The sequence below is a fragment of the Loxodonta africana genome, chromosome 10 (assembly GCF_030014295.1).
Source record: "Loxodonta africana isolate mLoxAfr1 chromosome 10, mLoxAfr1.hap2, whole genome shotgun sequence".
In the NCBI taxonomy this organism is placed as follows: Eukaryota; Metazoa; Chordata; class Mammalia; order Proboscidea; family Elephantidae; genus Loxodonta; species Loxodonta africana.
Genome location: NC_087351.1, coordinates 15,836,189 through 15,861,953, shown reverse-complemented (window position 1 = coordinate 15,861,953; position 25,765 = coordinate 15,836,189). Strand labels below are relative to the sequence as shown.

At 42.1% G+C, this 25,765-nt stretch overlaps 1 protein-coding gene across 1 annotated transcript in view; it reads right to left on the bottom strand.

Annotated features, from left to right (window-relative positions):
* Window positions 1-5,473: 5,473 nt before the first annotated feature.
* The window catches only part of GPR176 (G protein-coupled receptor 176), a 134,019-nt gene continuing 113,727 nt past the window's right edge, over window positions 5,474-25,765 (bottom strand). The window contains exons 2-3 of the mRNA XM_003418649.4: window positions 20,929-21,181; window positions 5,474-8,624 (exon numbers count right to left, since the gene is read on the bottom strand). Of these exons, the coding sequence (XP_003418697.1) occupies window positions 7,499-8,624; window positions 20,929-21,181 (1,379 nt within the window). The 3' untranslated portion in view covers window positions 5,474-7,498. The remainder of the gene's footprint in view (window positions 8,625-20,928; window positions 21,182-25,765) is intronic.

The window sequence follows — 25,765 nt, the reverse complement described above, 5'->3', positions numbered from 1 at the left end:
GTACCTTTAAGTCTCTTTTACTGGGCTGATTAGCTCCTCAGAGAAGACTTTTCCAATCTCCTTGGAGGGTAAAGGCCTGACTTCTAGGGTTCTGGTAGTGAGCTGTGGGAAGAGGACTGGTAGCTGGGGGCAGGTGGGGGTGGGAGGGGGGCATCTGGCTTAAGGAGGAGCACTTGGCCCAGCAGTGTAGTGCAAGACAACAGACCTAGCTAGGGCTCTAACTACTACTCAAACAGCTGCCATCTCCCCTCCACCTTATCCTCAGTTTCAAAGGTACCCGGAGTAGCCAGTTCCTTAGCCAAGAATTACCAGTCATCAGAAGAGAACCTCTAGCATAAAAGGCAGATACCAAGACAAACACACAGAAAAGGGTTATCCTTAATGTCCTTAGACAGATCAAAGAAAATATTGCATGCCCTTAAAAAGGAAAATTCAAAGAACAACAACAGCAAAAAAGCTCTTGGGAATTTCTTGAATCTGCTTCATTGCTGTCATAGGCTCACCTGGGAGGCAAAGAGTGCTTTATCTCTTCTGCTCCTTGCGTCCTTGTGGATTAATGACTTCTCTTTTTAATCCCTGATATAAAGTTCTAATGGAATTTTAGGGAAGAATAAAATTAGATATGTATATTCAATCAACCGTCTCTTTTCTAGAAACCAAAAAATGGTTCCTTTGTGGCACTTTCTTCATTAAGCTAATATAAAACATCAGATACAGAAAAAAGTAGATCCCAGATGGGAAAACAATACATTAATCCAAGAAGATTATTTTATTGAGATTGTGTTCCCAAACAGGAGCAATTTTTGATGTGTTTTTCTTTGCAAATAATAAATTAGTTCAAGTATCAGTGAAAGCACTTTCAGCAGCAAATCACAAAACTCTGACTCAAACTGGTGCACCCAACATGGAAATTTATTATCTCACAGAACGGAAAGTTCAGAGGTGGGGGCATATGATTTAGCAGCTGAGTGACATCACTAAGAACTTGTCGCTGCCTCTCCGCTCAGATGTCCTAACTGCCACCTTCATTTCAAGCCTGGTTACTGTCATGGCCATCGTGACCGCACTGTAGAGTATGGATTTAGTAGTTCTTAATCCATCGAAGATTCCTTTTCTGTTCCTTAACCGGAGCTTAGGCAGATCTTACCATTCTCGAGTCGCTTTCAAATATTAGTCTATCATTAGACTTCACTATCTAGTTTCCCTAATGTAATGCTCTTCCACCCCCCAGCTCAGGCTTGACTTATAGCCTGAGGAATAAGCATCATCTCCACCTATCTCTCACTGCTGCCTCTCCTAGGTCTCCCTGCTGTCTCCATGGAGTTAGGAGGAAGGATGAAGGAAAAGAGAAAATGTCTTCTACTTGACTGGCACTGCCATTGTCCTCTTACTGGGCACTTGTAGGGGGTCTCCCAAAGCCCTGCGTGTGGCCGTCATCATATACGTCTCTGATGCAAGGTGTGGCACTGGCGTGACCTCTTCCAACCCCCATCAGCTGCCACCCACAGTCTCCTCCCAGATGGCTAGTGGCCAGCTTTGAAGTTAAGCTTCTTTAGTGCCTACTTGGCATTTAATTATTTTTTTCCCTCATAGCTTAACTTAATTTTCATCTTAAGACCCCTTTCTTCTGGGCAGGTCCTTAGGTGGCATGAATGGTTTGTGCTCGGCTACTAACCTAAAGGTTGAAGGCCTGAACCCACCCAGCAGTGCCACGGAAGAAAGGCCTGGCAGTCTGCTGTCATGAAAATTACAGCCAAGAAACCCCTATGGAGCAGTTCTACTCTGTAACACATGGCATTGCCATGAGCTGGTATTGACTCCACAGCAATAGGTTAATGGGTTTTTCTTCTGGAATGGTGGAAATAATCTCAGGCATTTACGGTTTCCTTCCCTCTCACATTGTACCACAATATTGTGGGGGATGAAAGGGGAAATGACATCTGTCTCTAATGTCATTGCCCACATGGTCATCCGTTGCCCCATTTGATCCAGCAGTCCAAGGAGGTTGTCACTAAAACGTCCATTCTTCCTGTCCACTTGTATCTTTAGGTTTTGGTTTCTCTTTCTTCTGTGACACTCATGGAAATATCTTTGAGACTATCTACAGGGCCACGGCTCCCTGGACTTACTCCTAGACTCCTGTGGGGACACACAGGTTCCTTCTGTAATTGCACAGATATTTCTTTGTTTTGCTGCATCCTGGGGGCTTTGCTTGGGAGGCAGCATTACTACCCCTTTATCCAGAAGGTACACTCTCATCACTTCCCTCTGGCTTCCCTTCTCTCCACTATCCTCAACCCCAGGGAATCTTTTTCTATTGGAGGAATATGGTCTCACCCTCCTCAAACCAGTTTGAGCCTTTGGCTAACCCAGCGTTTCTCAACCTTGGCACTAGTGATATTTTGGACCAGATAAGTCTTTGTCATAGGGGCTGCCTTGTGCATTATAGGGTGTACAGCAGCATCCCTGGCCTCTACCCACTAGATGCCAGTAGCAAACCAAAAAACCAAACCCATTGTCATCGAGTCGATTCTGACTCATAGCAATCCTACAGGAGAGAGTAGAACTGCCCTATATGGTTTCCAAGGAGCTGCTGGTGGATTTGAACTGCCAACCTTTTTGGTTAGCAGCCAAGCTCTTAAACACTACACCATCAGATGCCAGTAGCATCCCCCAAATCTTAACAATTAAAAGTGTCTCTAGACATTACCATATATTCCCTAGGGGGAAACTTTGCCCCTGGTTGAGAACTACCAGCCTAACCCCCAAGATCACCCTCTGTTCTCCTGGGACCTAGGCTTTAAAATACAAAAATTGGAAAGAGACTAAGAGGCTATTTTCTTTCCACCCTGCTTTGTCCCTCTCCTGAGGCAATAAATGTTAGTATGAAGGGAAAGGGAAAGGAGAGAAGGGAGATTACACACCTCAGGGAATACAGTTAAGGTTTCAAAAGTCTTATCCCTCATGTGTGGCATATTTCCTCACTTGTTGCCTTAGAACTTATACCACAAGTTCATTCAGCGCCTCCTTTGTGCGTGTATTTTTTATGTAGATTGCAATGAATAAGCACATAGAAAGAAAACCAAACCGAGAGGGAGCAGAGAGATTTGATCACTAAATTCTGATCAATACAGCTAGGAAAAGGATTATCCCTTATACCCAACACACGTGCTTGGAACTGTGTTTCTCAATATTGAACTTCCCTTCCACGCTTAGAACGTACACTCCCTCTGGAGAATGAAAGCAAGGCTTAGTTGTTTGAAGAACAAGGTGGAGCAAAGACCTTGCATTTGCTGCCTTTAACCCTTGTCTGAGTCATTCCAAGGAAATCAATAAGGATCAGCAACAACTCTACTGACAGCGAACCTTTCATCAGCTTGCAGGTGATAGACAGTCTGCCAAAGCTCCAGGTGCTGCATCCCTTCTTTATGAATTCATTCATTCACTTAAGCTTGGACCTAAGTGGCTCCTGAGTCCCATGAACACGAATAGCAGTAGAGATTCATGTAAAACCAAGCTGGGGATTATAGTTTCGGTCCCATGAAGGTTTTCATGCCTTTACTTCGCCTATTAACTAACTTGTCCCCATGGCAGGAATGGGGAAAAACACTCGTTAAGCCTGAAGCTAAAAGGCAGGGAGATATTTTAGCTTCTGAAACCTCGTGTATGCAGCATCTAAGATCATTTCAATTTATTTTAAAAGCCTTGCATAAAAAGGCTTTTGATGCTGCCCTAGACATTGATATCAATTCCTGTTTTAGTCACATATTCCCAGGTCACTTAGCATGATTCATCTTTTGGCTACAGAACATCAGTTGTGACATAAACCTGCTAAATTTTTACAACTACTTGGGGAGAAGTTAATCATTTTGTTATGGTGTTTTCTACACTGTATGTTGATACATTGGTAAACTATAATAAGAAAACACTAACCATTCCCCTCCACCAAAAGCCAGCCTGAATAAGCTTATTTTTTTTTCCCCTGAGCATCTCAGTTCTAGATGCTGCAGCAGCTGTGTGCGCACTGAGCCACCCCACCTGGGGTGCAGGTCAGTCAAACGCTCAGCAATGCCCAGAGCTGACAGGGAGCCTGTACGCACTGCCGTCGAGTCGATTCCAACTCACAGTGACCCTCTACGACTGCCCTGTCATGGATTGAATTGTGTCCCCCAAAAATATCTTGTCAACTTAGCTGGGCCACGATTCTCTCAGTATTGTGTGACTGTCCACCATTTTATGTGATTTTCCTATATGTTGTAAATCCTATCACTATGCTGTAATAAGATGGATTAGTGGCAGTTATATTGATGAGGTCTCCAAGATTAGGTAAAGTCAATCTCTTTTGAGATATAAAAGACAGAGACGAGCAGAGAGACATAGGGACCTTATACCACCAAGAAAGCAGCACCAGGACCTGAGGTTCCTGCACTGAGGTGCTCCCAGACCAAGGAAAGACTGATGACAAGGGCCTTCCTCCAGAGCCGACAGAGAGAAAGCCTTCCATGGAGCCGGTGCCCTGAATTCGGACTTCTAGCCTACTGGACTGTGAGAGTATACACTTCTCTTTGTTAAAGCCATCCACTTGCGGTATTTCTGTTATAGCAGCACTAGATGACTAAGACATGGGATTTCCAAGGCTGTAAATCTTCACGGACACAAACTGCCACATCTTTCTCCTAAGTATCAGCTGGTAGGTTCCAACCACCAACCTTTCAGTTAGCAGCTTAGCATTTAACCGCTGCACTGAGGGCCCCCTGAGGTGGAGCAGTGAAGGCTTTTCTCAAGCTAGGTCTTGGCTGTTCTCAGGGAAGTGAGTGAAAGCAGCCAAAAAGTGCCCACTGCAGACATGACTAAAATCAGAGGTGAAGTATGTGAATTGGGTGAATAGACACTCCTGACGCCATTCCAAAAAAGACGAAACCAAACCCGTTGCCGTCAAGCTGATGCCAACCCATAGCAACCCTATACAACACAGTAGAGCTGCCCCATAGGGTTTCCAAGGAGCAGTTGGCTGGTGGATTTAACTGCCGACCTTTTGGTTAGCTGCCGAGCTCTTAACCACTGTGCCAGGAAACTGAGGTACATGGAGGTTATCTCACCCACCCAAAGTCACAAAGCTAGTCAGTCAGTGGTGGGGCCAGGATGCAGACATGGGCAATCTGACTTCCAAGTCCACAGCCCTAACCATTATGCTACCGCCCCTCCCACATGGTAGACTGGTGACAGCTGTACTCCTCTCCTCCCTGTGTGCCTCCACCTAGACCCTTGAGCAGTCCCTCACCAATTCAACCTGGACCAATTGTCCAAATGTCCCGTTTGCTCCTTTGGTAATTCATTTTCTTTTAGTTGTAACAATACAAGAAAATGTGTAATGCTGTACCTGCATTTATGGGAAAAAATGTATGCCTTTCATTTGCAATCACATAAGAAAAGAGAGGTTCACAGAGCATGCCACTTGAGAGGGAGGGAGAAGAAGGAAAAAAAATAGCTTGTGCAACTTTTTTTGAGTTCAGAAACTGCTTTTCAGTTTTTTATTAAAATGTTATTCTTCAAAGAGTATAGAAATACATCTGGCAATACCTGTTAGAAGTCAATCAACCACTTCAAACATACATAAGAAGTATGCCCACCAAACATGCCTCACCAGAATTAAGTTGTACATATGTACTATCGGAAAGTGGCTACATTGGACAGATTCTTCTAAAGTAGACATGATTTTATGACAGATTCATTTTCCCCCTGATAAAGGTAACAATTGTGAAGGTTTTGAAAGGTAAGCTTAAGGGTCACAACATTAACCACCAGGGCGAGGTGTTACAGATGGCATGCACAAAGGTCCAGGTGGCAGGACACAGCAGGTGAGGACGTGGCAGTCCCCTGTCTCTGCTGTGAACAAACAACACTGTGAGGAGACATAACACAGAGGAAAGGGTGCTCCCTCTTCCGGGGTAGGGCCTTTGGGTTCACTTGTTCAGAATCATGAGACACCACACCCAAGAGAAGAAAGGAAAAGGAAACTCCCTACACGTAGACTGAGCTTCCTTCCACTGCCTTTGGGACATGACAGTTTGCCGATGAGAATAACCAAAGGTCTTCGACGCCCCTAAAAATTCTTGACAAGAACCAAATACCTAAAGAAAGGAGTAACGCTGGCACTTGACTTGCCCTCATTTCGAGTGAAGTGCCATCTGTGGTTTGAATTCAATTTGGTGAAATCCACCCAATATGGACTCCAATCACTTGTGAGCACCACCAGGGACTAATGAGTTGAGGACAACGTCCTCCTTCTTCTAGTCACTCTGGCCCCTACTCAAATGTCACTGGGAAGGCAGAAGCGAAGAGCCCACCTTAAGCTAGGTGTTGCCTTGGCATTTTACAATGAACTTACAGGGTTATTTCTCCCTGTTCTGTTCCTCCTTCTTGTCCAAAATGAAGAGAGAACCACAGCTGTATAAACAGACTGAAAATGAGACCGTGCCTGGGCTGCGGAGTCCTCATCCGAACAGAGCCATCTTTGTCAGATTCTCAGCCTGATGGGCAGAGCTACCTTTCCTAATTCTGTGTTTTTAGCTAGATGTTTCCAGAGGACTCAGCCTTTTAATTTCAAAAGCTGTATAAGAAAGTATTTTGCAGTATTCTCATGCTGATTTTTGTAGCACCTTTCACAGGGGAAGAGGAAAGACTCGGGCTGTGGCGTTTCTCAGTCTTTCTTCACCTCTAAGCTTCTCTCTTATTTGTTGAGAAAACAAAATTTAAGGGGGAAGGATATCGTGAAGAGCTTGCAGTGGTTTCCAACCAATACCATGACTAGAAGGGGGGCAGGAGTATCTTTCTGATCACTGTTGAGGTTAGGAGAATGTCAGGATAATCAAGGACAAAGTATCTCCCTTACATTGCTGGGCACACCTATTTCAATGTCTTTCAGATAGGGATGGAGTAGTCATCGCTTGCTTACATCCCAGTGAAAGGGATGACGGGTATTGTGAGGAGCTGCCTGTCCTATGACTGGACCTTCCAGAGAAAAGGTGTCAGATCGTTACCAAAGGTGTTAATGCTTTCTCATATTTTCTTTGTGGCCACCCCGCTCCATAATTATCTTGGGCTTCCCTTGCAGTGCCCCTGTTCCCCCTGAGCTTGTGGAGAATTTCTTTCCATGTGTTCTCTGCTGTGCCCAGGGAACTGAGGAGTCCCCAGAAAATGCACATGGGGTACCCACCCCAAGACCTATTCCAAACTGCTCAGCTTCATCTCCAGTAGAGGAACACGGACTTTACTAAGGACATGTATCACTGACGTAAATATATATATATATATTCCCTCAAAAAAGAGGACATTTGATTTTACATATATTTTTCTTTCATTCTAAAGCACGTGGCCCATACAAGGGAGTCAACCCATACTGGCCTGCAATGAGATCACACAAATTGTACAGCCAGAGTGAAGGGAGAGTAGGAGGACATGGAAGCTCCCTGTTGCTCCCAGGAACTTACAATCCTTGCTAGGAGTCCACCTTTGGGAAAACACTCACTTTATTGTTTCTGCTCATCTTCCGCTCCACCCTGCCTACCTTGGGCATCTTTGTCTGGATCAGCTCTTCTGGGGTGTTACCCAAGGGCGGAAGCAGCCGCTTCTTGCTGTTTCGGGTCTCTGAGAGCCACTGCGGAGGCAACTCGAAAGGCCCGAAGCCAAACTGCAGGGAATACTTGTCAGGGACTGTCTCAGTTTCCACAGGGGCTGCCGGTGCGACCTCGGATGCAGAGTCGATTGTGTCTTCTGGGGGTGGTGAAAAGGGCGCAAGCTGTGGCCCTCGCTCCACCTCCAGACAGGTGGAAAGTATCTCCTTGGCCTGGAGGTCAGCTGAGCCGGTGTACTTGGCTTCGCTCTCCTCTTCATCCTCGGTGGGCTTAAAAATCTGCTGCTGGCCGATGTGGAACATCTCCAGGAGCTGGCTGCCTGAGCGCACGCTGGGCTCCAGGCTGATGTCAGCCACCCCGCTCCCTGCAGTAACCACGTTACGGCGACTGTACCGGTGGTGCAGCTGCACCAGCGTTCCCATCAAGCACTTGCGGAGAGATTTGTTCACAGTGAGAAAGAGCACGGGATTCGCCAACAGAGAGACTTTGGGCAGCCAAATGGCAGTGAGTAGCAAGAAGATGGAAGTGTTGGGGATGTTGAGCACGGTCTGGTAGACGACCAGGGTGGCGTAAGGCACGCTACATAAGATGAAGACCATCACCATAGAGAGCAGGGTGGCATGCAGCTCGGCCTCCCGCTGGGAGGCGTAGGGGATAGAGATGGTGTTCTGTGGGGTCCGGAGCGCTGCTATGATGACTTTCTTCTTCTGGCTGGCACTCAGGGCCCGCCGGATCAGTATCAAGAAGAGGAACACCACAGCCACAGGCACAATGACCGTGGTGATGTTATAGATCAGCACATATACCAGGTGTCCCAAGGAGTAGCTCCAGACTTCAGTGCAGGTGGACATGGCATAGATGTCGGTCACATTGGTCACTGCAAACACAGGGATGCTGGCCACTACTGCATGGGCCCAGATGTACATCACCAGTTCACGGGACTTGGCATCAGATATTTTTCTCTCCAGTGGATAGAGGACTGAGTAGTACCTGAAAAATAGACAAACAAAATTAATTTCACAGGAAAAAACATTCTTTAAATTAAGGGGATCGATATTGTCAGTGGGGCAGTTCTACTCTGTCCTATAGGGTTGCTATGAGTCGAAATCTACTGGATGGCAATGGGTTATGTTACCAAGCCGCTAACAGAAAGGTCAGCAGTTCAAACCCACCAGCCACTCCGTGGGAGAAAGATGTGGCAGTCTGCTTCCATAAAGATTAAAAAAACTAAAAAAATAAAGATTACAGCCTATAAAACCCTATGGGCAATTCTACCTTGTCCTATAGGGTTGCTGTGAGTCAGAATCAACTCAACAGCAGCACGTTTGGGCTTTTTTTGTTTTGGTTTTATATCACCAAAAAGGTCCCTGGGTGGCATATATGATTTGCAAAAGACTGCTAACCTAGTAGATTGGCTGTTCAAACCCACCCAGCAGCATCACAGTAGACAGGCTTGGTGATCTGCTTCCATAAAGATTACAGCCAGGAAAATCCTGTGGAGCACAACTCCACTTTGTAACACACGGGGCCACCATGAGTTGGAATCTACTGGGTGGCAATGGATTTTGTTTTTCTAAATATATTGCCAAAGAAATCCCTGGGTGGCAAAAATGGTTTAGCACTTGGCTACTAACTGGAAGGTTGGCAGTTCAGATTCACCCAGAGGCACCTTGGATGAAAGTCCTGACAATCTACTTTCAAAAGGACATGGCTATTGAAAACTCTATGGAGTGCAGTTCTACTCTGAAACACATGGGGTCGCCATGAGTTAGAATCGACTTGACAGAACTGGTCTGGTTTTTCAGTAGGAGAGAAAAGAAAAATGTCAGGTGCTTTTATCCTGTCTAAGACAGAAGGAACCACTGGGGGAATTCAGGAAGTCAAACCTAAACTTTTGAGGACTTTGCTATACAATTTGAGAAGCATCACTCGACTGAAAAAAAAGGACCTTTTCAAATTAGCAGAGAAGCCCTGTCTTCACAAGGCTCTCAAGACTCTTTCTTTACCAGAAAAACAAGTAAATAATTTCATTGCATGTCTAGATTTATAATTACTGTCACCAGGATTACATCCCAAAGATTGCCCTCAATATAAAAAATGTCTCCATCTGCTGTAAAGACATCTTTACAGCAATTTAAGGGTAGTGGGTTACTGGCAAAAATTTTTCATGGGCATTAGAAGCTTTAGGGCGATCTTTAAAGCCATGAAAAGAAAGAAATTTGTTTACACACATATCCAAAGCCAACTCATATCACAGTCTATGAGTCGGAATCAACTCGACAGCAATGGGTTTGGTTTTTGGTTTTATTATTAGCATTTAAAACTGCTCAGAGGAGAAGAACCCAGGATGAAGGATGCACTCTTTCAAGTCCCTTCTACAAAATCAACTTGGCTGACAAAAATATGTCTGCTCAATTGTCATCGTTCCAATGATAATCACTCAGCTACCCTAAGGGCAATTAATAGGTCTGAAATGCCTGCACAATTAGATTTTTGTTAAAATCAAATGAAACTTTTTTCCTCCAAGCCTTAACTTGATTTACTCTGTAACCACCTGAACAGAATTCCAAAAGCAACTTGTTTCAATGTCATCAATGATTTGAGGGAACTGAGTAATTCTCGATGCCCTAGAACCACATCTGTTAGGAAAAGGCTGCTGCTAGCCATCTGAGATATGAGTGAGTTCCCTCACATTAGCTCAGCCCACGAGTCTTTAGTCAGCTAATGCTGGAGTCGACCTTCCAACCCTATTTGCATTCCTTCACTCATGGGACCAGGTACGCATGCATGCCTTCCTGAAACAAGTATTTCTGAGCACCACCTATGTGCCAGGTACTGTGCTAGGCACTGGGTTACAAAGATGAAAAGACACATGGGAAGGTCTCTAAATTCAAAGGGTAAAAAGACGTGCAAACCAACAATTATAAACAAAGAGATGATGGCTTTATTGGGGGTCAGCACCGGAAACCCTGATGGCGTAGCAGCTAAGTGCTATGGCTGCTAACCAAATGGTCGGCAGCTCAAGTCCGCCAGGCGCTCCTAGGAAACCCTATGGGACCTTGCTCAGGGTCGCTATGAGTCGGAAATGACTCGATAGTACTTTTTTTTTAAATTTACAAAGCAGGTACAGGAAGGGGAGCACCTAAGGTAACGGCGTCACTAGGGTTGGTGTCACCCAGGACAGTAACTCATGGTGTCACCCCACCCCTCACCCATGGGCCTCCCCCTGTACCAGACCATACAGAGTCCTCAGTAATGTTTTCTGTATTGTTAAACGTAAGTCGTAATTCCCGTACATCACTTCTTCTTTTCATTTAATTACTACCTCATCCTCAAAAAAGTTATTGATATAGGTTCACAAATACTGATTACAACAATATTGTATCTAACACACTGGAAAATTTGATAAAATCAACATCTATAAAAACACTGGCAGCAATGAAAACAACAGCACGTGCTTGTAGCGCGTGCAGAAGAAACTATGTGGTTTGAAGTGTCATTGTAACTGGTCAATAATAACAGCTCTGATCAGCGTGCATTAAACACTTTGCCATGGAGTTGATTCCGACTCATAGTGACCCCATAAGACAGAATACAACTGCCCCATAGAGTTTCCAAGGAGAGCCTGGTGGATTCGAACTGCTGACCTTCTGGTTAGCAGACGTGGCTCTTAACAAGTACATCACCAGGGTTTCCAAGGTTCAAAAAGTAAATTAGCACAGAGTTTTAGCTTTGCAGGTATATTGATACATGTAAGTTGGACTTAGAAAAAATGTTTTTGTTGTTGTAACTAAGTACAGGGATATTTTTATTAAAAAAATAAATTTCTGCTGAAACGCTGCATAAAATGTTATAGACAAGTCATTTTGGTGTCACCCCTCTGACGGTATCACCCAGTGTGGGACACACCCCCCCACACCCCTCTAGTGACGCCACTGACCTAAAGCTACCTGGGAAAAGATCAGAGAGAAGGCGGCACAGTGGTCAGTTTGGCAGGGAACAGCTGGGGAGTGTTCCAGGCTGAGGGAGATGCTGTGTACGCATAGCAGCGATCATGGATGATCAGGGATGGATGGAGCATGGTGAAATGTGTTCTAGAGCTAGCTCTTTCTGGGAGGGAAAGGAGAGGGAGAGAGAAATGTATGAGTTATGCATGTTCTCAAAAGTTTTTTTCCTTGCTCTAAACTATTCTAACAGCAGCTGTATAAATACAATGAGCTGATGGCCTTGCACCCAGACAAAAGCACATGCCCAGGAGTCCGTTTGCCCACTGACATGTAACAAACCCAGGCTTCCGTAGATTTCTAATTCCGTTACATGTTGGGAAATAGACTGCAACACAAGCAGGCTCATTACAAATAAATTCGTCAGTGTGTACATCTCTAGAAGATGGTGCAAGAAGTGCAGGTGGCTTCCCGATTACCACGTTGACTTGGTGCCATGAAATAAAGTATCGGCGAAAAGGAGTGAAAGGAGGAAGACTACTGCAAGATTGTTCTTCCTTATTTTTTATGTGCATATCTTGCAAGTAATTTTGTATCTCTGAATAATGAACTAGGCGTTTACCAGCCTTGTTTTTCTACAGAAAGGGCTTCTATACTTTTTTTTTCATTGATGGCAAAAACACAAGTTTTTCTGATGGAAAGAAAATAAGGATATTTTATTGTTTGCATAGTTTCTTGTCTGAGACTAAGGGCCCAGAAATATCCCCACAGAGATTATCATTTCATTTCCAGGCACAACAGCCAAGTGTTCAGAATAATGTGTTCCCATTCTTATTGAATTCTACTAAAAGACTTTCAGGATTCATAGCAATATTATTCACAACAGGCAAAACATGGAATAAACCTAAATGTCTATCACCTCCTAAACAGATAAAATGTGGTATACCCATACAATGGAATATTATGTTGTCATTAAAAAAAGTAGCTAAGTGCTGATACGGAGTCCAGGTGGCACAGTGGTTAAGAGCTACAGTTCCTAACCAGAATGTCGGCAGTTTGAATCCACCAGCCACTCCTTGGAAATCCTACAAATTGCATGGTACCATTTATATGAAATGTTAAAAAAAAAAAAAAAGGCAAACGTATGGAGCCAGTAAGCAGATCAACGGTCATCTAGTGCTAGGGGTAGGATAGGTGTCCCCAGGTGGCACAAACAGTTAAGCGCTCGGCTACTAACCGAAAGGTGGGCAGTTTGAGCCCACTCAGAGGTGCCTTGAAAGCCAGGCCTGGTAATATCCTTCTGGAAGGTCATAGCCATGAAAATCCTAGGGAGCACAGTTCTACTCTGCACACATAGGGTTGCCTGTGTCAGAATCAAGTCAAGGGCAACTAGTTTTGTTTTGGGGGTTTAGGGTTAGGATGGGGAATTACTATAAATCAGCATGAGGTTTTATTTCAGGGTGAAAGGATTGTTCCAAAATTAGATTGTGATGATGGCTGTAAACTCTATTAAGTATAATAAAATTCATTTAAGTATACACTCAAAATGGGTGAATTTTATGGTGTGTAAATTACATCTTAATAAACCTGTTTAAAACTTTTTTTTTTTTAAAGGAAAGAAAAGTCCACAGTAAAACTGAAGACTTAAGATGTCATCAGAGCATGTGATTTAAGGGGCAATCGGAAGGACAGCCACCATGAACACAAAATGGTTCAATAGAAAATGGATTAGAGAGCTTACTGGGGGGACTGACACCTCTGAATTGTGGTGCTGGCAAAGAATATTGAGTATACCATGGACTGCCAAAAGAACGAACAAATCTGTCTTGGAAGAAGTACAACCAGAATGCTCCTTAGAAGCAAGGATAGTGAGACTGCGTCTTACATACTTTGGACATGTTGTCAGGAGGGATCAGTCCCTGGAGTAGGACAACATGCTTGACAGAGTGCAGGGTCAACAGAAAAGAGGAAGACCCTCAACAAGGTGGATTGACACAGTGGCTGCAATAATGGGCTCAAGCATAACAACGACTGTAAGGATAACGCAGGACCAGGCAGTGTTTGGTTCTGTGGTACACAGGGTCACTGTGAGTCAGAACTGACTAGACAGCACCTAACAACAACACTGGGGTATAAATGTGAGGAAAGGGACTCTGACTTTTCATTGTTATATTCTTGTGCTGTGCAGTGGCGCTTGCCAGATATTCAAAGACCTCTCATGGAACAACAGAAGAAACATGCAAAGTTGTGTAAAAAAGGCAAATTGGCATCTCATGGCCCATGTTTAGCTTCCTGAAATTATTTGGGTGGTCCACATTTTTTTTTTTAATGAAAATTAATTTCCAACATTTAAAAATGATAAAATCTTGGTTTTCTGAAATCTCTTCTAAAAATTACAGTCCTGCCCCCTGGGGTCCACATACCCACAGTGCTAATTAGCAACATAGTGTCACTATGAATCAGAACTGACTCAATGGCCATTTTTTTTTTTTTTTTTGGTGAATGATGGCCTCCCAGCATGCCACAGTCCCTCACTTTGCCACCTGCCCTACTGCCCAGGTGGATGTTTGAGTTTCTAGCGCCTTCCAACGAGCTGGTGTGGCTCTGAGCAAGATTTGGTGGTAAACTGATTACAGGCATCAATATATCTAAGGAAGAAATGTGCCAATCAGAAGAAAAGCCTAGAGAAAAAGGGACAAATGTTTGTACAACCTTCAATTACCCAAGGTCTCTAGGTGGCACAAACAGTTTATGCTCCACTGCTAATGTAAAGGTTGGCGGTTCAAAGCCACCCAGAGGTACCTCAGAGAAAAAGGTTTGGCAATCTGCTTGCCTCCAGATTACACCCAAGAAACCCTACGAAGCAGTTCTACTCTGTAACACATGGGATCGCCGTGAGTTGGAACTGCCTCTAAGGCACTAACGACAACAATCACATCCAACTATGCACCCCAGGCTCCATTTCCTCCTCCTCCGCCCCACTGTCAGTCTGTAGTACTGTGATGACTTTCGTGTTGCTATGATGCTGGAAGGTATGCCACCAGCATTACAAATACCAACAGGGTCACCATGGTGGACAAGTTTCAGTGGGGCTTTCACACTAAGACAGACTAGGAAGAAAGGCCTAGTGATCTATTTCCAAAAATTAGCCAATGAAAATCCTATGGATCACAACAGAATATCATTCGATGTATTGCTGGAAGATGAGCCCCCTAGGTTGGAAGGCACTCAAAATACACAGTGGCCGCAAGAATGAACTCAAGCACACCGATGATCGTGAAGATGGCACAGGACCAAGCGACATTTCGTTCTGTTATACATAAGGTTCCCGCGAATCAGAGCCGACTAGATAGCAGCTATCAACAGCAACAGTCCAATCATGGGTCATGAATAATTCACTGATTCTTCTTATTATTATTTTATTGTGCTTCAGGTGAAAGTTTACAGCTCCAGTTACTTTCTCATTCAAAAATTTATACACATATTGTTTTGTGACATCGGTTGCAATGCCCGCAATGTGACAGCACTGTCCCCCTTTCCACCCCAGGATCCCTGTGTCCGTTTATCCAGTTTTCCTGTCACTTCCTGCCTTCTCGTCTTGCTTTTGGGCAGGAGCTGCCCATTGGGTCTTGTATATTTGACTGAACTAAGAAGCACCTTCCTCACATGTGTTATTGTTTGTTTTCTAGGCCTGTCTAATCTTTGTCTGAAAAGTCGACTTCGGCAATCACTTCAGTTCTGAGTTAGCAGGGTGTCCAGGGCCATAGTCTTGGAAGTTCCCCCAGTCTCTGTCAGTCCAGTCTGGTCTTTCTGGGTTTTTTTTTGTTTGTTTGTTTGTTTTGTGAATTTGAATTTTGTTCTACATTTTCCTCCTGTTCTGTTCAGAAAATCCCTGTCAGAACAGTCAGTGGTGGTAGCCGGGCACCATCTAGTTCTTCTGGGCTCAGGCTGGTGGAGGCAGTGGTTCAAGTGGTCCATTAGGCCTTTGGACTAATATTTTCCTTGCGTCTTTGGTTTTCTTCATTCTTCCTTGCTCTGGATGAGATGGGACCAATGATATGCACCTTAGATGGCTGCTCACAAGCTTTTAAGACCCCCAGGTGCTACTCACCAAAGTAGGATGTAGAACATTTTCTTTACGAACTATGTTAATGTCAATTGACCTAGATGTCCCCCAAAACCACAGTCCCCAGCCCTCAGCCTCAATAAACACCTCAGGGTGTTTGGATATGTCTAGTAGGCTTCTATGGCATTGCTTTGGTCAAGTTGTACTGACTTTCTCTATATTGTGTGTCTTTCCCTTCTCCAAAGTTAATACTTGTCTACTACCTAGTTAGTGATTCCCCCTCTCCAACCCCTTCCTCCCTCGTAACCACCAAATATTGTTTTTTTCTGTGTGTAAACCTTTTCTTAGATTTTTATAATAGTGGTCTCATACAATATTTGCCCTTTTGTGACTGACTTATTTCACTCAACATAATGCCCTCCAGATTGATCCATGTTGTGAGATGTTTTGCAGATTCATATTGTTCTTTATTGTTGCGTAGTATTCCATTGTGTGTATGTACCGTAACTTGTTCATTCATCTGTTGATGGGCACTTAGGTTGTTTCGTTCTTTTTGTACTTGAATAATGCTGCGATGAACACGGGTGTGCATGTGTCTATTCGGGTGATGGCTGTTATTTCTTTAGGATATATTCCTAGGAGTAGGTTTGCTGGATCTTATGGTATTTCCATTTCTAGCTTTCTTAAAAAATATCTAATACTTCAATATTCACCCCAGTTCTAAGCTGAAGAATTGCCATAACATTACATAAAACATTTTATTACAAATATGGATTTAATTCATATATAATTATACCATTCATTAAGAATATATCATTTCAATAAACCATAATTACTCCTAATTAAAAGAATGTCTTCTAATACTTTTTCACTTAAGCTAGCCCTGTTGTCTCGCAAGATGAATTTCAAACCTGAGAAAGTTCCCTCAACACTGACCTGAGTAGCTGCTGCACCCAAAACTATGGTATATGATACTCTTCCACCAACACCATAATTCAAAGGTGTCAATTCTTCAAAGGTGTCAATTCTTCCTCAGTCTGCCTTATCCACTGTGCAGCTTTCACATGCATACGAGGCTATTGAAAACACCATGGCTTGGGTCAGGCACACCTTAGTCCTTAAAGTGACATCTTTGCTTTTCAATACTTTAAAGAGATCTTTTGCAGCGGATTTGCTAATGCAAAGTGTCTTTTGATTTCTTGACTAATGCCTCCACGGGCGTTGATTGTGGATCCAAGTAAAATGAAATACTTGGCAACTTCAATATTTTCTCCATTTATCATGATGTTGTTTATTAGTCCAGTTGTAAGGATTTTTGTTTTCTTTATGTTGAGGTGTAATCCATACTGAAGGCTGTGGTCTTTGATCTTTATGAGTAAGTGCTTCAAGTTCTCTTCACTTTCAGCAAGCAAGGTTGTGTCATCTCCATAACGCAGGTAATTAATGAGTCTTCCTCCAATCCTGATCCCTCATTCTTCTTCATAGTCCAGCTTCTTGGATTATTTGCTCAGCATACAGACTGAATAAATATGGTGAAAGGATACAACACTGACACACACCTTTTCTGACTTTAAACCACGAAGTATCCCCTTGTTCTGTTAGCATGACTGCCTCTTGGTCTAAGTACAGGTTCCTCACGAGTACAATTAAGTGTTCTGGAATTCCCATTCTTCGCAATGTTATCCATAATTTTTTATGATCCACACAGTTGAATGCCTTTGCATAGTCAATAAAACACAGGTAAACATCTTTCTGGTATTCTCTGCTTTCAGCCAGGATCCATCTGACATCAGCAATAATATCCTTTGTTCCACATCCTCTCCTGAATCCAGCTTGGATTTCTGGCACCTCCCTGATGATGAATTGCTGCAATCGTTTTTTAATGATCTTCAACAAAATTTTACTTGTGTGTGATGCTAATGATACTGTTCCGTAATTTCCACATTCTGGTGCATCTCGACCTTCGGTTCCGCATTTCCATTTGTCCAGCTTTCCTGTCCCCTCCTGCTTTCTTGTCCTTGGCGATGGGCCGGCATGCCCATTTAATCTCCTATACATGGTTGAACTACGTGCGTTATTGTTTGTTTTACAGACCTGTCTAATCTTTGGCTGAAGGGTGAACCTCAGGAATGACTTCAGTACTGAGTTAAAAGGGTGTACATGGGACATATTCTTGGGGTTTCTCCAAGCTCTGTCAGACCAGTAAGTCTGGTCTTTTTTTTAGTTTGAATTTTGTTCTAGGTTTTTCTCCTGCTCTGTCTTGGACCCTCTATTGTGATCCCTGTCAGAGCAGTCAGTGGTGGTAGCTGGGTACCATCTAGTTGTGCTGGACTCAGTCTGGTAGAGTCTGTGGTAGTTGTGGTCCATTAGTTCTTTGGACTAATCTTTCCCTTATGTCTGGTTTTCTTCATTCTCCCTTGCTCCAGATGGGGTGGGTCCAGTAGATGTATTTTAGATGGCCACTCACAAGCTTTTAAAACCCCAGATGCTACTCACCAAAGTCGGATGGAGAACATTTTCTTTATAAGCTATGTTATACCAATTGAGCTAGATGTCCCCCCAAGACTATGGTCCCCAGCCCTCAGCCCAGTAACTTAGTCCCTCAGGGGGTTCTGGCTGTGTCTCTGATGCTTCTATGACTTTGCCTTGGTCAAGTTATGCTGTCTTCCCCAGTACTGTATACTGTCTTAACCTTCATCAAAGTTACCACTTAGCTATTGTCTAGTTAGTGTTTTTTCCTCCCCTTCCTCGTAACCATCAAAGATTTTTTCTATGTGCAAACCTTTTCATGAATTTTTATAATAGTTGTCTCATACAGCATTTGTCCTTTTGTGATTGACTTATTTTACTCAGTGTAATGCCCTCCAGATTCATCCATGTTGTGAGATGTTTTCCAGATTCATCATTATTCTTTACGGTTGCATAGTATTCCATTGTGTGTATGTACCACAGTTTATCCATTCACCTGTTGATGGGAATTTAGATTGTTTCCATCTTTTTGCTATTGTGAATAATGCTGCCATGAACATGAGTATACATATACGTCTATTCAATGGCTCTTATTTCTCTAGGATATATTCCTAGGAATGAGATTTCTGGATTGTATGGTATTTCTTTTTCTAGCTTTTTAAGGAAGCTCCATACTGTTTTACAAAACAGTTATTTCTAACTTTTTAAGGAGGCTCCATACCATTTCCATACTGGTTGTACCACTTTACATTTTTACCAGCAGTGCATAAGATTTCCACTCTCCCCACAACCTCTCAAATATTTATTGTCTTCTGTTCTTTTGATTAGTTTCAGTATTGGCAGGGTCTTTGATCCATTTTGAGTTAGTTTTTGTGTATGGTGTGAGGTATGGATCCTGTTTCTTTTTTTTAAAGATGGACATACGGTTATGCCAGCACTATTTGTTAATGAACTTTGGCCCTTTGTCAAGTATCAGCTGCCTAGCTGGATGGATTTACATCCACGTTCATAATGTTTCATTGGTCTATGTGTCTGTTGTACCACTACCAGGCTGTTTTGACTACCGTGGCTGGATAGGAGGTTCCAAGATCGGGCAGTGTGAGGCCTCCTACTTTGTTCTTCTTCAATAATGCTTTACTTATCTGGGCCTCTTTCCTTTCCATATAAAGTTGGTGATTAGTTTCTCCATCTCGTTAAAGAATGCTGTTGGAATTTGGATTGGGACTGACATTTTCACGAAGCTAAGTCTTCCTATCCATGAGCACGGTATGTTTTTCCATTTATGCAGGGTTCTAACCACCAACCTTTTGGTGAGCAGCCAAGCACTTAACCACTGCGCCACCAAGGCGCCTTCATATAATAATACATAATATATAATAATATAAAATGTGTAAGCATTTATGTATTACATATAACATAATAATATATATCAATAAGATTTTCATTGGTTAATTTTCGGAAGCAGATTGCCAGGCCTTTTCCCTAGTCTGTCTTAGTCTGGAAGTGCCACTAAAACCTGTCCACACTGGGTAACCCTACTGGCATTTGAGATACCAATGGTATAGCTTCCAGCACGACCCAAGCCACCACAGTAGGAGAAACTAACAGATGGTGAAAAAATTGAAGCTGTCAAGGATTTCATTCTCCTTATATCTACAATCAATGCCCTTGGAAGCAACTGTCAAGAAATCAAATGATGTATTGCATTGGGCATATATGCTGCAAAAGACCTCTTTAAAGTGTTAAAAAGCAAAGATGTCACTTTGAGGACTAAAGTGTGCCTGACCCAAGCCATGGTATTTTCCGTCACCTCATGTGCATGTGAAAGCTGGACTGAAGAAGGACTGATGCATTTGAATTGTTGTGTTGGCAAAGAATATTGAATATACTATGGACTAAAAGAAGAATGAACAAATCTGTCTTGGAAGAAGTACAGCCAGAATGCTCCTTAGAAGTGAGGGTGGCAAGACTTCGTCTCACGTACTTTGGACATGCCATCAAGAGGGACCAGTCCCTGGAGAAGGACATCATGCTTGGTAAAGTAGAGCGTCAGTGAAAAAAAGGAAGACCCTCAAAGAGATGGATTGACACAGTAACTGCAACAGTGGGCTCAAACATAGTAATGTTTATGAGGATTGTACAGGACCAGGCAGCATTTTGTTGTTATTCACAAGGTTGCTATGAGTTGTAGCTGACTCAACAGTACCTTACAATAACAATAATATATACAAATAAACATAAATATAAATTAGCTAGGGTATAAGATTTCATTTCCAAGCGAACATCCTTTTCAAGAGGGCAAGAAGAGGAAACAGCCACCACAATGTGAGGCCACGAAAATAAATCCTCCAGAGGAATTCTGCTGTTATCTGGCCAGGTCCACCTGGAGTGTTTAGTCATTAAGCAATCACTGGATCATTCCCTTGTTCTCCCAGAAATGGTTTCATCCTGCATCAAAGAGTCCTAACTGCGGAGTTAGCAAATCAGATGAGCATCTACTATAACCTGCAATACAAAAGGCCACCAATTCCAAGCAAGCTGTAACCGCATCACGATCCAGTAGCTCTGCCCCAGCATCTTCATGAGGTAATCCCCCATCCCCAGGTCTTTTCTTGGGGGTCCTGTTTTCTGTGGCTGCTGTTGTATCAGCCTGTCTTTTGTGAAGCATCTGTTTCAGGGATTCATCCTCCTTTGCTGACCACAAGCCAACTAAAAACCAGTATGTAGAACACTGACTACTCACCATTTGCTTCACGATGCTAATTTTTCGATAGGAAGGAAGGAAAAGGCAGGGCCCCTGGCTACTTGATCTTACCTGTCCAAAGCAATGGCAGGGAAGCTGAGGATAGTCACAGAACAGAAGACTTTGTGCAAAAATTTGACGACCTTGCAGAAGAGCATGGTGTAGATCCACCAGCAGCAGTGAGGGCTGGTGCTGAGGATGATGTCAAAGGGCACGCAGACCAGGTTGGCACAAATCCCCGAGCAGGTCAGGTTTTTAATGAACCTGTTGGTGACAGATTTGAACACGGTTGTGCGGCAAGTTGACCATAACACCATGAAGTTTCCTGGCCAGGTATGCAAAAAAAAAAAAATTTTTTTTTAAATAAAAAGACAAAAAAGAAAGAAAGAAAATAGAGTTAAAAAAAATTAAAAATCACCTTTGAGAGCTGATTTCAAAGAATTTTATTTAAATACTTAAATACTATTACATTGTCGATTCATTAAATCACTTATGTACATATCAAAAAGTCTAGATGATGTGGCAGATTTTGTTATTTAATTTCAGGCAAAATACTATCACATCGGATGATTCAGTCTTATCTGAGTATAAACAATTTGCTGTTATTGTCATCGGGTGCCGTAGAGTCGATTTTCAACTCATAGCGACCCTGTGTGACAGAGTAGATAGAACTGCCAAGTTAGAATCAACTCAAAGGCAACAGGTTTGGTTTTTGTTTGTTTTTGGAATCTTTGTAAGAACAGACTGCCACGTCTTTCTACCCCAGAGGCCCTGGGTGGGTTAAAACTGCCAACATTTCGGTTTAACAGCCAACTGTTTGCCAGAACATCCATATATACTGGATGCAGGCCACACCCCCAAGGAAACTTCCCTTCCAACTGACTGGCTGCCCATATTAGATTACAAAATGGAGGATGATTACATAATGTCTGCCAAGCCTCTGAGAATCATGGCCTAGCCAAGTTGACACATAATATTAACCATCACAGCATACTTTTTTATTGTTTAAAAAAAAAAAATCATACGTTAGCAGTACACGTGTTGGTAAAATATAATAATAATTCGAGTTAAAATTTCTGGCTGTAGGACAGAGTACCAGAGATATCATCTTAGAAAATATATCAGCCATATAATGAACATTTTATTAGTATGTTCACAATTGTGAGTGAGGAGGCTTGTTTTCCATGATCTAGTATAAAAAAAATTGAGACTGCTATAATTACACTTGGAGCCCTAATGGCGCAGTGGGTAAAAGTTTGGCTGCTAAACCAAAAGGTCGGCAGTTGGAATCTATCAGGCGCTCCCTGGAAACCCTATGGGGCAGTTCTTTCTCTCCTATAGAGTTGCTACGAATCAGAACTGACTCAATGCATATAACAACAACAACATAATTACACTTTACTTCCACTTATTCATGAGACTCTGGGCAGCATCTGAAGCCTTTGCTATTATGAATCTGAAACTAATGAAGCTTATATTCTTCCCATTCTCTAAACCCCTGCTTTCTCTCCTCACTTAAAACTGGCTCATTTGGCTCTAAGAATAGGAATTGGACCAAAATATTAGGAGAAGAGCATCCAACACTCCATATCTGAATTGGTCACACATAAAAGGATATAATGTGTGTGTGCCTGTGTATACATATACATATATATTTATGTATATGCATATATAAATTCCTAAGCACATGAGTATGCATATACACACATATACACAAATACATACACAGCAATAATCAACTATATAATTTAATTGCAATAAAGCAATTAAATTATATAGTTGATTATTTAATCTCATTAGCACGTCAGATGGTTTGCAAGGCATACTAAGTTTATCTCAGTATACACTTAAGTAACCAGTTCTTCAACCTCTAGGTACTTTTTACTTAAGAAATGATGTTTTAAATCACCTAATCCCCCTTGGAAATGATTTGCGCTCTGTACCCATTCTTCCTCTCTGTGTATTTCCATTAAACTTTCTAATGCTGGATTCCATGACAAGTCTTGGTGCCAGAGATGTGCACACCACAGCACAAGTAATACAAACTCCCAGCACATACAGTCAACACGTAAGAGGCAGAGGGTGATGGCCTTGATACAAACCTACTCTCCCTGGGGCTGCTGTAACTCTGCCATTCTCCTAGTCTAAAATACAAATAGAGAGAGTTACACAGCATACTTGATGGTCAAAGTATAATTGATATTATACTTTGTAGAATTAACCACAACTCACATTTAGCACTTCACAGATTATTCGGAACCACCCAAATTTTTTTTCCTAACTAATTTTGCCTCTGCAAAGTTTTGGCTGTGGCTGTTCTTTTTAACTGGTTCATAGACTTTGCATCTTTGACAGCAACAATCCAAGCCTGGTGCACGAAGAAGACTAATAAGCAAAATGAGAAAGATACTCTGGAGAACTCTAGAAGAAAGTTTGTCTGTGAATCCTCAGAAATCCAGATACATTTCCCTTTAAAAACTACCAGCTTCCTCAGAGACTATGGTTGTAAAGAGATTACTAATGATGGTTTTACAGAAATATAACAAACCACCCAGAACATTCTAAAAACTGAAACTTGAAAAAAGAAAATGCAAAATTTGACAATGTTAAATTACAAGGAAGATGCTAAGAGGACGTACTGTACCAAGAGGTGAGCCAAAGTGAATCAGAATCAATAAGGATTAGAAGGGCAAAGGAACATTCACACTCAGCAAACACCATGTGATGCAAGAAGAAAGTCTAAGCAAATTAATAAATATTAAGCCCATAGTAAAAGAACTGACAACTACTTAACGTAGAATGACATTTTTAATTTCTTCTTGGTTTCAGTTTGCAGCTAAAAATGTTTTAAAAACATGAAGAGGATACTAGGAAATGCTTTTAATTAATCTGACAGATAACAATAGGAATTATTTTTAGCCTATTTATGTCTTTATATTTAAAATACCTTTCTTACAGATAGCATATAATCAGCTCTTGCTTTTTTAACCAATCTGAATATCTGTCTTCTAATTGTTGTATTTAGATCATTTACATTTAATGTAATTATTGATTAAAATCTACCATATTTCTAGTTGTTTCCTAGTTGTTCCAACTATTTTATTACTTTTTTCCTCTCTATCTTCCTGTTTTTGGGTTAATTTTTTCTATGATTCTATTTTATATCCATTATTGGCTTATTATTTATCTATCTTTTAAAATATTTAATGGCTGCTCTATGTTTACTGTTGTTGTTGTTAGATGTCATCGAGTCAGTTCCAACCCATAGGGACCCTATGCACAAAAGAACAAAACACTGCCTGGTCCTGCGCCATCCACACAATCGTTTTTATGCTTGATACCATTGTTGCAGCCACTGTGTCAATCCATCTTGTTGGAGGGTGTCCCTCTTTTTCCCTGACCCTCTACTTTACCAAGCATGATGTCCTTCTCCAGGGACTGATCCCTCTGATAACATGTCCGAAGTACGTGAGATGAAGTCTCACCATCATTGCTTCTAAGACACATTCTGGGTGTACTTTTTCCAAGACAGATTTGTTGTTTTGTTGTTTACCATACACATCCTTAATTACTCACAGTTTAGTTTCAAGATAATATTATACCACTTCACATGTAGTATTAGAATCTTACAATACACTCCAAATTCCTCTCCCCAACCTTATACATATATGTGTATATATATGTATGTATATATATAAAATAAACTTTTATGTATACTGTAAACTTTTATTATATATTATAAATGTATAAAATGCATTGCTACGATTTTTGCTTTCAGCAGTCACTTGATATTTAGAGTAATTAAAAATAAAAAAACCTTTAATATTTGTCTTCATTTTAACCATTTCTGAAGATCTTCATTTCTTTCTGCAGCTCCGTCTAGTATTACACACTTTCTGTCTGAAGAATTTCTCTTAACGCTTCCTGTAGTGCAGCCTTGCTAGTACTTAGTTCTCTCGGTTTTTGTTTATCTGGGGGAAAAAATCTTTTTCTTATTTTTTACAAGATATATTTTCTAGGCATAATATTCTGATAGAGTTTTTTGTTTTTTTTTTTTTTAACAGCACTTGAAGAATGTGACTGCACTGTTTTGGGACTGCATAGTTTCTGACAAGAAGTCTGCTGTAATTCTTCTCTGTGCTTCTGTGTGTAATGTGTCTTTTTTTCTCTTTTCAAGATTTTCTCTTTAACTTTGGTTTTCACCAGTTTGAATATGATGGGTCCGTGTGTGTGTGTGTGTGTGTGTGTGTGTGTGTGTTTATCTTGGTTGGGGCGAGAAGTCTATCACTTTCTAGCTGGGTGATTTACCCTCTCTGTGTCTGTTTCACCATCTGTAAAATAGAGATAATAATGCTTACCCCCTAGGGGCACTGTGAGGATTAAATGAGTCAACACGAGTGATACATGTACAATGCTTAGAGCAGTCCCTGGCACACAGTATGCACTATGCAAGTGTTAGATGTTATCATTATTATTAATTACACAAAACATTCAGAGGACACGAAAGAATGGTCTGACAGAGGCAAAGAGTGAGAGAATAGGTCAGAAGAAAGGAGTAGAATGCAGTGGAGACGCATTCGAAGAGGACAGCTCACCAGAGGTACTTGGGAAGCAACCAGGATTGAAAGACATGGTAGGATGGGCTGGCCTCTGGGTTGCTAATGGAGCACTGGGGTCTTCTGAGGAAGAATCATCCAGATTTAGTCCCACAAGTTCCCTTGGACAGTGCTTATCTGGAAGAATCAGGGCATACTGCCTCACAGGGCCAGAAAGGGTGGCTGGGACCAATGGTATTTGGGAGTTGTGGCCAATTCAATGTTCTTTCCTCAGGCCTGTGAGAAACAGAACTTGTCTTCCCCCTCCTTGTTGTTGTCTGTATTCCATGACTTACTGAAGGCAGAGGCTGCTG